Raw genomic sequence first — 12418 nt, forward strand, 5'->3', positions numbered from 1 at the left:
GATCTCAAATTTGAAAGGAGATAAAATATCTATACGTGCTTATTGGTGTTTTTATATGTCTCTAGAAATATAGAGAAAGTTAAGGAATGCTACAATAAGCCTTTAACATGGTTACCTCAGGAAATGAGATCAGAGGGTGATTATTTATTTAAAAAATATTGTGTTTTGCGGCTGGCCCCGTGGCTGAGTGGTTAAGTTCGCGCGCTCCGCTGCAGGCGACCCAGTGTTTTGTTGGTTCGAATCCTGGGCACGGACATGGCACTGCTCATCAGACCACGCTGAGGCAGCGTCCCACGTGCCACAACTAGAAGGACCCACAACAAAGAATATACAACTATGTACCGGGGGGCTTTGGGGAGAAAAAGGAAAAAAATAAAATCTTTAAAAAAAAAATGTTGTGTTTTTAAACATGTTACCATGAGCATGTACAACTTTTGGAATTTAATATGCACGAATGTGAAAGACATTGATTAAAGTAAAATAAAAGAGGGAAAAACTAGAGAGTAAATATATTAATGTGTGTGGGACAGAGGAGGGTTGGCAGGCTGATGAAGGGCAAGTTATGACTGGGAAAGAATAATCAAATAGAAAAAGTGACCCTGAAGGAAACAGAGATTACATAAGCAGAAGAGAATTAAAAATAAGCGGCAACTTAAAACTTGAATTAATACTTTTAGAGAGATTCAAGAAGATATTATATTCATGCTTATTTTGGGAGCACATATACTAAAATTGGGATGATACAGAGATTAGCATGGCCCCCGAGCAAGGATGACATGCAAATTTGTGAAGAAGATATTACAGCCATAAAACAAGAACATGTATGATGTGATACAGAATAATCAGAGAATCAGAAATAATTCTTGGAAATGAAAATGTGACTGTTGAACAGAAAATTTTATTGGATGAGGAAGATAAAATCAAGTAAATCTCCAAGGAGATAGAATAAAAAGTCAGAGATGACAAATATGAGAGAAGAAACCAAAAGATGTAGAGGATGAATCCTGGAAGTCTAACATTTGATTAACAGGTATTCTAGGGAGAACAAATGAAACAGAGGGGAGGACATTATCAAGGAAATAATAAGATAAAATTTCTCAGAGCTGAAGGGAGACACAAAATTTCAAATTCAAAGTGTTTACTAAAGTCAGAGAAGAAGAAATTAAATAGGGTTTCGACACGTAAAATTTCAGAATATTGAAGATATAAAGGAGATTATAAAAGCCTCTAGAGAGGCCCACAAAAAAATGAGAATTAGATTAGCATCAGAGCTCTGGTTAGCAACACTGGCTGCTAGAAGACAACTAAAACAAGGTCTTCAAAGACATTGGTGATTTTCAGCTTGGAATTCCATACTCAACCAAATATTTAGTCAAATGTAAAGCAGACTAAAGACATTTTTAGATGTCAAGATTCAGAAGTTTTACAATTTATATATTGTTTCTTAGGAAGCTATTCTAAGATCTAGTCTATAAAGACGAGCATGAAAAATAAAAAAGATTAAGATATAGAATTCAGGTAACAGAGGATCCAATCTAGAGGAAAGACCCCAGATGCTAGTTGTGGAAGGTCATGAGAGCGATTAGAACAGACTGAATGGAGGGGAGAGGACTCAAACGGAGTTCTCTAGGAAAAAGAATCATTAGAATAGATATAAAGATTAAAAGTTTGTAAAAACTCCAGGATAGAGGCATGGAAAGCAAGAAAGCAAGAAAGGTAACCAAGTGGGATGTGTAGTCACAGCATTCTTAACGTTTGAACAATATACACACAGTCATAATGTAATACTCTTTAGGTAAATGCTTTTTAATGGTCTTCCATATTTGGAATCACCATAAACACAAGATCTACTGATGGTTATGGTATAGAATATAAATATTATCAACTCAGGCAATTAAAAAGTACAGATGACAGAATTGGGAGGTGCAAGGCAAAGAAGAGGTGGAGGGAAGGGCAGGGGTTCTAATAGTCTCCTTTTATAAAGTACTGGGGCAAGAGATCTAATTATATTAATTTACTAATTCAACAAATACTCATGCAGCATCTGCTATGGTTCCAGGCTCTCTTCTGGAGATTCAGTGGTGGACAAAACAGACACAAATCTCAGCCTACTAGAAAGACAATGATAGAAGAATTACACTTACAACCATAGTCTTAGGTGGACAATGGATAGTAAATGGGGCAAGAAGGCATCCCCAAAATTGCAGAATGGAGCACATCCCTGGTGTGGCAATCATGGACGCGCCACTGGGATTTCCTTTCTGGAAAGAAATAGGCCAGCGTACATCTCCCAGTGAAAAAAGAAAACTTCACCTCTCAGAAAAGGAAAGATGACATTGAAATTTCTGTGTGGTGTTGTTTAATTGCAAGTTTCTATATGGCCGGGTATTTTAATTCAGTTTCTCTGGGAAGCAGACTCTAAGATTCAGTCAGAACAGCCAGTCCAGAGAGATAAGGAAGGAAGACCGGGTAGGAAGACTCTCAGACTGCAGTGCAGTTCTGAGAAAGTCTCAGGTGGCCCAGTGGGAGGTCCAGGGCAGAGACTGCCTAAAGTGGAGTTGGGCGGAAATAGCCTGACTCTAGTGTCCCCACTGGGTTCAGTCATTTTCTGGGGATAGTGTGGTTCTGAGGCTGCAGTGTCCCAGAGACTCTGGAGCTGGAGGCTGGTAACTGCATCTCTTGCAGCTGATTTTTAGAAAATCATCCATTTTATGAAAATGGAGAAAGTTTTGAAACCAGCAGAGAGTGAGTCATTGATGATTAAGTAGCTAGGAACTAAAGATTTTTTTCCTTTTTGCAATTACTGATTATAGCTTTTAGCTGTTTAACCCACCCATTGTTACCTGTGCTGTTTAGGCAATATGCTGTCTGATTCCCACTGCATTCAGGTAGATAACATCTCCCTGGAGCCTGGGTCACCATGGTAATGGGTGGGTGAACTGTTTCTCATGAATTAGAACTCCTTGTCCACTTCAGGCCGGTTGAGACCACCAACTCATCAACTGGGCACATGCAGATGTCTGTTACATGACCTTTTGACGCCAAGAGGCTAAAAACTCCACCATCAAATCATGCTAACGCCATCACTTTGTGAACATGGGTCCTATGAAGAGGCATGGAGTCTGACTACACTTGTGCAGATCAATTACCTCACCTCTCCTCACCTCCAATCACCTATCTCCACATTGCTGACCACCTTGCCCCCCTATCCCATAAATATCCCTAAGTCCCTATTTTTTGGGAAGCAGATTTGAGACTCAGGCTCTTGCTTCCTCACATGGCTGCCTTGTGATTAAACTCTCTTCCTGCTGCAATCTCATCATCTCCGTGTTTGGCTTTCTGGGTGGTCGGCAAAACCGAACCTGGTCCAGTAACAGTTTTATGTATGAAAATTGAGAAAGTTGAGAAGATTTTAAGTATCTGCCTAGGATGGCTTCCAAGATTTTTTCCCTCTAGTGTACACACTTTCTGCCAGTTATTCAATCAAACACAATCAAAATTCTTTCTAGGTGCTGATGTGAAGGGATTTTGCAGATGTAAATTAAGGTCCCAAATGAGTTGATCTTTCTTTCTTTTTTTTTTTTACCTGAAGAATTTATTTCTTGAAAGAGACATCAAATAAGACTGTTTGCAGCCCTGTTGAAAAGGACAATATCAGGAGGAGAAGAAGACGGCATCTGTTGTAGACAGCTGTCCCAAGACTCCGGACCAGGCCTGTTTTCCCAACCTTATATCTCCTCATTTAAACCTTTGTTATGCTTAAACTGTATACCTATTTTATAATTTGTTTGGAATATTATTACTATTTTTTTTCCATTTTTTTTATTGAGTTAATGATAGGTTACAATCTTGTGAAATTTCAGTTGTACATTAATGTTTGTCAGTCAGGTTGTAGGTGCACCACTTCACCCTTTGTGCCCACCCCCCACCCCACCTTTCCCCTGGTATCCACTAAACTGTTCTTAGTCCATAATTTTAAATTCCTCATATGAGTGGAGTCATACACAGATTATCCTTCTCTCGCTGGCTTATTTCACTTAACATAATTCCCTCAAGGTCCATCCATGTTACTGCAAATGGAATGATTTTGTTCTGTTTTACAGCTGAATAATATTCCATTGTATATATGTACCACATCTTCTTTATCCAATCGTCTGTTGATGGGCACTTAGGTTGCTTCCATGTCTTGGCCATTGTAAACAATGCTGCAATGAACACTGGGGTGCATAGGACTTTTGGGATCGCCGACTTCAAGCTCTTTGGATAAATACCCAGTAGTGGGATGGCTGGATCGTATGGTAGTTCTATTTTTAATTTTTTGAGGAATCTCCATACTGTTTTCCATAGTAGCTGCACCAGTTTGCATTCCCACCAGCAGTGTGTGAGGGTTCCTTTTTCTCCACAACCTCTCCAACATTTGTTACTATTAGTTTTAGATATTTTTGTCATTCTAATGGGTGTAAGGTGATATCTTAGTGTAGTTTTGATTTGCATTTCCCTGATCATCAGCAATGATGAGCATCTTTTCATGTGCCTATTGGCCATCCGTATATCTTCTTTGGAGAAATGTCTGTTCATGTCTCCAGCCCATTTTTTGATTGGGTTGTTTGATTTTTTGTTGTTGAGTTGTGAGAGTTCTTTATGTATTATGGATATTAAACCTTTGTCAGCTATATGACTTGCAAATATTTTTTCCCAGTTAGTGGGTTGTTTTTTTGTTTCAATCCTGTTTTCATTTGCCTTGAAGAAGCTCTTTAGTCTGATGAAGTCCCATTTGTTTATTCTTTCTATTGTTTCCCTTCTCTGAGAAGGCATGGTGTCCGAAAAGATCCTTTTAATACTGATGTCAAAGAGTGTACTGCCTACGTTTTCTTCCAGAAGCCTTATGGTTTCAGGTCTCACCTTTAGGTCTTTGATCCATTTTGAGTTTATTTTGGTGAATGGTGAAAAGGAATGGTCAATTTTCATTCTTTTACATGTGGCTTTCCAGTTTTCCCAGCACCATTTGTTGAAAAGACTTTCTTTTCTCCATTGTATGCCCTCAGCTCCTTTGTCAAAGATAAGCTGTCCATAGATGTGTGGTTTTATTTCTGGGCTTTCAATTCTGTTCCATTGATCTGTGCACCTGTTTTTGGACCAGTACCATGCTGTTTTGATTACTGTAGCTTTGTAGTATGTTTTGAAGTCAGGGATTGTGATGCCTCCCGTTTTGTTCTTTTTTCTCAGGATTGCTTTAGAAATTCGAGGTTGTTTGTTGCCCCATATGAATTTTAGGATTCTTTGTTCTAATTCTGTAAAGAGTGTCATTGGGATTCTGATTGGGATGGCATTGAATCTGTAGATTGCTTTAGGTAGAATGGACATTTTAACTATGTTTATTCTTCCAATCCACGTACATGGAATGTCTTTCCATCTCCTTATGTCGTCATCCAATTCTCTCAGAAAGCCCTTGTAATTTTCATTATATAGGTCCTTCACTTCCTTAGTTAAATTTACCCCAAGGTATTTTATTCTTTTTGTTGCGATTGTGAATGGTATTGTGTTCTTGAGTTCTTTTTCTGTTAGTTCGTTATTGGAGTATGGAAATGCTACTGATTTATGTAAATTGATTTTGTACCCTGCAACTTTGCTGTAGTTGTTGATTACTTCTAAGAGTTTTCCAATGGATTCTTTGGGGTTTTCTATACATAAGATCATGTCGTCTGCAAACAGCGAGAGTTTCACTTCTTCCCTCTCTATTTGGATTCCTTTTATTCCTTTTTCTTGCCTGATTGCTCTGGCCAGGACCTCCAGTACTATGTTAAATAAGAGTGGTGATAGAGGGCATCCTTGTCTCGTTCCTGTTTTCAGGGGGATGGCGTTCAGTTTTTGCCCATTGAGTATGATGTTGGCTATGGGTTTGTCATATATGACCTTTATTATGTTGAGGTAGTCTCCTTCTATGCCCATTTTGTTCAGAGTTTTCATCATAAATGGCTGTTGGATCTTGTCAAATGCCTTCTCTGCATCTATTGAGATGATCATGTGGTTTTTATTCCTCAGTTTGTTGATGTGGTGTATCACCTTGATTGATTTGTGGATGTTGAACCATCCCTGTGTCCCTGGTCTGAATCCCACCTGATCATGATGTATGATCCTTTTGATGAATTGCTGAATTCTGGTTGCCAAAATTTTGTTTAGAATTTTTGCATCTATGTTCATCAGTGATATTGGCCTGTAGTTCTCTTTTTTCGTGGCGTCCTTGTCAGGTTTTGGTATCAGCGTGATGTTGGCCTCATAGAATGTGTTAGGAAGTGTTCCATCTTCCCTAATTTTTTGGAATAGCTTGAAAAGGATAGGTATTAAATCCTCTCTGAAAGTTTGGTAGAATTCCCCAGGAAAGCCATCTGGTCCTGGGGTTTTATTCTTTGGGATGTTTTTGATTGCTGTTTCAATCTCTTTCCTTGTGATTGGTCTGTTCAAATTGTCTGCCTCTTCTTGAGTGAGCTTTGGGAGATTGTAGGAGTCCAAGAATTTATCCATTTCCTCTAGGTTATCCATTCTGTTGGCATATAGTTTTTTGTAGTATTCTCTTATAATCTGTTGTATTTCTGCAGAGTCTGTTGTTATTTCTCCTCGCTCATTTCTGATTTTGTTTATTTGAGCTTTCTCCCTTTTTTTCTTTGTAAGTCTGGCTAGTGGTTTGTCAGTTTTATTTATCTTCTCAAAAAACCAGCTCTTTGTCTCATTGATCCTTTCTACTGCCTTTTTCGTTTCAATAGTATTTATTGTTGCTCTGATTTTTATTATTTCTCTCCTTCTGCTGACTTTGGGCATTATTTGTTCTTTTTTCTCTAGTTCAGTTAGGTGTACTTTAAGATTGCTTATTTGGGATTTTTCTTGTTTGTTAAGATGTGCCTGTATTGGGATGAACTTTCCTCTTAATACAGCTTTTGCTGTATCCCATATGAGTTGGTATGGCATGCTATCATTTTCATTTGTTTCCAGGTATTTTTTGATTTCTTCTTTAATTTCTTCAATGATCCATTGCTTGTTCAGTAGTGTGCTGTTTAGTCTCCTCATCTTTGTGCCTTTCTCAGCTTTTTTCTTGTAATTAATTTCTAGCCTTATAGCACTATGATCGGAGAAGATGCTTGTTATTATTTCAATTTTTTTAAATTTGTAGAGGCTTGCCTTGCTTCCCAACATATGGTCTATCCTTGAGAATGTTCCATGTGCACTTGAGAAGAATGTGTATTCAGCTCTTTTAGGGTGAAGTTATCTATATATGTCTATTAAGTCCAATTGTTTTAGTTTTTCGTTTAGCTCCACTATTTCCTTGTTGATTTTCTGTCTGGATGATCTGTCCATTGATGTGAGTGGGGTGTTGAGGTCCCCTACTATTATTGTGTTGTTTTTAACATCTTCCTTTAGGTCTGTTAATAGTTGCTTTATGAATCTTGGTGCTCCTGTGTTGGGTGCATAGATATTTATAAGCGTTATTTCTTCTTGATGAAGTGTCCCTTTGATCATTATATATTGTCCCTCTGTGTCTCTCTTTACCGAGTTGATCTTTCAATAGGGAGATTATCCTTTGTAGTCCTAACTTAATCACGTGAACCCTTAAACAGGATAGGATTCTTTGTGGAGAGAGAGATTTGAAGCATGGGAGGAATTCCCAATGAGGGAGATTCTCTGTTGCTGGCTTTAGAGATGGAGGGAGCCATGTGGCAAGGAATTTGGCAGCCCCTAGTAGCAGAGGGTGCCCTCTACAGACAGCCAGCAAGGGAACAGGGACCTAAGTCCTGTAATTGCAAGGAACTGAATTCTGCCATAACCATGTGAGCTTGGAAGACAACCCTGATCTCTAGATGAGAACAGAGCTCAGGGACACCTTGATTTTAGCCCTCTGAGATCTTGAGCAGAGAACCAAGTCATGTTGTGCTTGGATTGTTGACCTATAAAACTGAGAGCTAATAAGCGGGCTTTGTTTTAAGCTGCTAAGTTTGTGATAACTTGTGATGCAGCAATAGAAAACTAACATATTGCCCATCATATTAGATTCAATCCAAACTTCTTACATAGTTTCCAAGGTTTTACATGATCTGAGCTTTGCCTGCGCCTTTGGTGTAATCGTGTGCCCTGCCCCCCACACTTCAACAACATCTGCTTTCCTTTCAAACATTCCAAACTCCCATCCGAGAGCCTTGTACTAGCCTTTCCTTCTCTTTGGAAAACATTTTCCTGAGGTTTTCATGGCAATGGTTTTAAAAAAATATTTTATTATGGAAATTTCCAAACGTACGTGAGTAATGAGAATAGTAGAATTGAAACCTGATGTTAAGCCAGCTTCAATGAACATATCGCTTATCTTTTTCATCTGCCTCCCTCTTCCTTCCTCCCGTTTCCCTTTGCCTTACTAGATTTTTAAATTTATTTTTAATTCTGGTGAAATACATATTACATTAAATTTACCAGCTTAACCATTTTTATGTGTACAGTTTAATAGTGTTAAGTATATTTACATTTTTGTGCAACCAATCTCTGGAACTCCTTTCATCTTGCAAACTGAAGCTCTATACCTATTAAGCAATAACTCTCTCATCCGCCCAGCCCCTGGCAACCACCATTCTACTTTCTGTTTCTATAAATTTGACTACATAGGTAACTCATGAAAGTGGAATCACGTAGTATTTGTCTTTTTGTAATTGGCTTATTTCGCTTAGCATGAGGTCTTAAACATTCATCCATGTTGTAACATGTGTCAGACTTTCCTTTCTTTTTAAGGCTAAATATATTCCACTGCTTGTATATACCACATTTTGTTTATTCATTCATCCATCGACAGACACTTGGGTTGCTTCTACTTTTTGGCTATTGTGAATAATGCTGCTGTGAGCATGGGTGTACAAATATCTCTTGTGACCCTGCTTTAAATTCTTTGGGGTGTGTACCCAGAAATGGGATTGCTAGAGCATTTGGTAATTCTATTTTTAATTTTTTTAGGAACGGCCATATTGTTCTCCATAGTGACTGTACCATTGTACACTCTAAAGTACAATGGCTAAGCAGCCTGCAGTGACCCTTACAGGGGCACTAGCCCCCTCATGCAACCACATGCTCTAGAGAGCAGCCCTCAGAGTCACAAGCAAATATAAGGCCCTGATATGACTTCCTCAACAGCTCTTGTGATCAATAGTCTTTGCCTCCTAGTGTCTTTCTTTTATGGGCCCCTTAGATAAGACCCCCATGTTACTTATCAAAATCATATTCCTTTGGTTTGAATTGATCAATCCAGGCTTAGCCTCAGAATCCCAAAACATTCCACCCATGGACCTGAATAAAGACATGTGCCCCAGGTCCTGCCTCTCTTTGTCTGTGCTCTGCCTTGACCTCCCCATGGAGCCCCTGGAGGCATGCCAGATACTTCTAGGACCTGTAATAAACTTCTTTATTTCAATTCCTGTTGTGGTCTATTGTTGAACCATGTTTTACCATCCAGCACCCTGTGCTCCACTTAATAAGTGTTAATTTAACAAATCATAACAGTGCCCAATCTACTTTTTAAACAAATGTTTGCTTCAAAATGATTCAATTTTGATCTATTATTTTGTTTTTTTGCTGAGGAAGATTCACCCTGAGCTAACATCTGTTGCCAATCTTCCCCTATTTTGTATGTGGGCTGCCGCCACAGCATGGCCACTGACGAGTGGTGTAGGTCTATGCCTGGGAACTGAACCATGGCTGTGGAAGCAGAGCACACCAAACTTAACCACTACACCACTGGGGCTGGCCCTTGATCTGTATTTTTATTATATGTTTACAGATTATTTTAACCTCATTTTATTAATTCTCAAGACAATAGCTATGATAGCAATTATGCTAAGCACATGGAAAAACAGGAACAAGATGTATAATAGCCTTTGGAATGTCTTTGGTTTGCAAGCTGTAGATTTAAGGTTATTTTTGTAATTCGCTATTCAACCATTTTTTTAATTAAATATTTTGAAAGATTAGATATTTCGTAAGTAATATTCTAGTTTGAGGTAGTTGATATTTAGTGTATTGTTTGTTTTCTGAACAAAATATTGAAAATTGTGTGGTTCACCTTCATCTAAGGGAGAATGGTAAGTTTTCTGTCTCCTTACCAATTAGGCGAACTTGTGAGTCCTTTCAAGGTGAACATACACTTGACCAAACTGTTAACTCCCTGCTATGACCAAGAGACTTTGTTTTATAGAAAACATGCTTTCATAATGTGGATAAAGCAACCATCCAGTATAAGAAGCTGGAGAATGAGGCAGAAGCATAAGAGGATAAGAGTAAAGGCGCTAAGGGGTTGAAACCAGTGATGTTGCAGAAAATTTGCCCATATTGATTAAGCACTGGCCAATTCAATGAAAGCTTGTCAACCTCATGAATCTAAATTCATACGAAATACTAATTCGGATAAATTATCCTGGTGTCTTGATTAATTGCCCTATTTTCTTTTAATGGGAAAATTCACACTGACCTTTACTTTTTGGTGTGAGGGATTTTATTATTGACACATTTGAAAAGACTGTATTGCAATCTCTTTCTTGGATTGTTTAATTCGGTTTAGTTTGTGAAAGCACCAGTTTAAGAGAAGGTTCCTGTCTTTAGCAGGCAAGGAAGAGTAAGCACTTTAGTTCCTCTTTACTTTCTATAGTAGTCTCAGGAAGTCCCCAAAGCCGAGCTTGTCAGATGCATGCAGCAGGGCATCTATAGTTTCTCTTCTAGCACTAGCTCCTAAGGTATACAGCCAATTGAAACAGAACCGAAGAACACTGTCCCGTCAAAAGAACTATAGTCCATCTTATGAGGGCTTGATCAATGTCAGCCTAAAAGCTGAAAAGCCCATTGGATGCTGTTGGTGTACCAAACTTCTGAAAGTCCAAGTGTGCCAGCTCTTGCTATCTTCTGAGTGGTTTTAGTCTTAGTCTCTACTCTTGGAGCAGCTGAGAGTTGTTTATCTGAAGGTGACACTAAGGACTGCTATAAAGTAGTATTTTACTTCAACCTCTGTTTGATCTTGTTGTATTGATATTATATGGCTACATAAAAGAGAAAAAGCAAGAAGAACAAAACTCACCGAAATGTAAACATTAGAATAAATCGTAAATGTGAAGGTTTCCCCAATGTGAGACAGACACTTTCAAACCTTACTCTTAGTCCCAAGGACTCCTATCATTCTCTTCAGAGCCAGCTTCACCTCTTGGTTCCGTAGAGTGTAAATGAGGGGGTTGAGAAAAGGAGTGATGGCTGTGGGGAATAGGGCAGCTGCCCCATCTAGGGGGCTGTTGGTTTCAGGCCTCAGGTAGATGAAGGCACAGGGCACATAGTACACGGTTACCACGGTTACATGGGCTCCACAGGTTGAAAATGCCCGGTGCCGCCCATCAGCTGTGCGGATTCTCAGGATGGCCTGAATGATCTGTATATAGGAGAGGAGGATCAGAGAGAAGCAACTGGCAACTACCACCCCAATGTCCACAAAGGTCACCAGCTCGTTGACTGTTGTATCAGCACAGGCCAGCCTCAGAACTGCAGGGATGTCACAGAAGAAGTAGTCTACCTGGTTGGGCCCGCAGTAGGGCAGACGGAAGGTTAGGGTGGCCTGGAGAGCTCCATGGATGGATCCTGCAACCCAAGCTCCAGCCACAAGCAAGGTGCTCAGCTTGGCATTCATGAGAACAGGGTAGCGCAGGGGCTGGCATATTGCCAAGTACCTATCATAGGCCATCAATGTGTACAGGAAACACTGAGTGCTGCCCAAAAAGTGATAGAAATAGAGTTGAGCGACACAGCCACCAAACGAGATGGGTTTGATGCCTAAAATGAAGTTCATTATGAGACGAGGGACAATGATGGTAGAGATGCCCATGTCGATGATGGAGAGAACACCAAGATAGATGTACATGGGGCGGGCATGGAGCTGCGGGTCTACCCAGACAGTGATTACAATAAGCAGGTTCCCTAGCTGAGTCAGGATGTAGATTAGCAAAAAGAACACAAAAAGAAATGTCCTTAACCTGAGTGGGTAGAGAATTCCTGTCAGGATGAACTCAGTCAACAATGTGCTATTGACTCTTTCCATCCTCTGGAGAGATCTTACCTAGAGAATGGGCAAAACAAGAGTTAGCGTGGAGGAGAGAGGGAAATGATGAGGAACCAGAGAAAAGAAGGTTCTTTCTTTAGTGGAGAGATGATTTATAGGGAGAAAGTATGTTTTATGGCAAGAGTTGGCCTGATTTGTAAATTAAGTTTTATTGGAACACAGCCCTGCTCATTTACTTTCATATTGTCTGTAGCTGCTTTGGTGCTATGATGGCAGAAGTGAGTATCTGCATTTGTCCTTCAAAGCCTAAAATATTTACAGAAATCTTTACAGAAAACGTTTGCTCCCAGGAGTTTGCAC

The 12418-nt window shown here is 39.4% G+C and overlaps 1 protein-coding gene and 1 pseudogene across 1 annotated transcript; one reads left to right on the forward strand and one right to left on the reverse strand.

The window, feature by feature from the left end:
- Positions 1-702: 702 nt before the first annotated feature.
- Positions 703-801, forward strand: LOC111769859 (U6 spliceosomal RNA; annotated as a pseudogene).
- Positions 802-11155: 10354 nt separating this feature from the next.
- Positions 11156-12097, reverse strand: OR10G3 (olfactory receptor family 10 subfamily G member 3). Its single transcript, NM_001391658.1, is given in 1 exon segment — positions 11156-12097. A coding segment is annotated over 1 exon segment (942 nt).
- Positions 12098-12418: the final 321 nt, after the last annotated feature.

Source organism: Equus caballus, chromosome 1 (assembly GCF_041296265.1).
Source record: "Equus caballus isolate H_3958 breed thoroughbred chromosome 1, TB-T2T, whole genome shotgun sequence".
NCBI classification, from domain to species: Eukaryota; Metazoa; Chordata; class Mammalia; order Perissodactyla; family Equidae; genus Equus; species Equus caballus.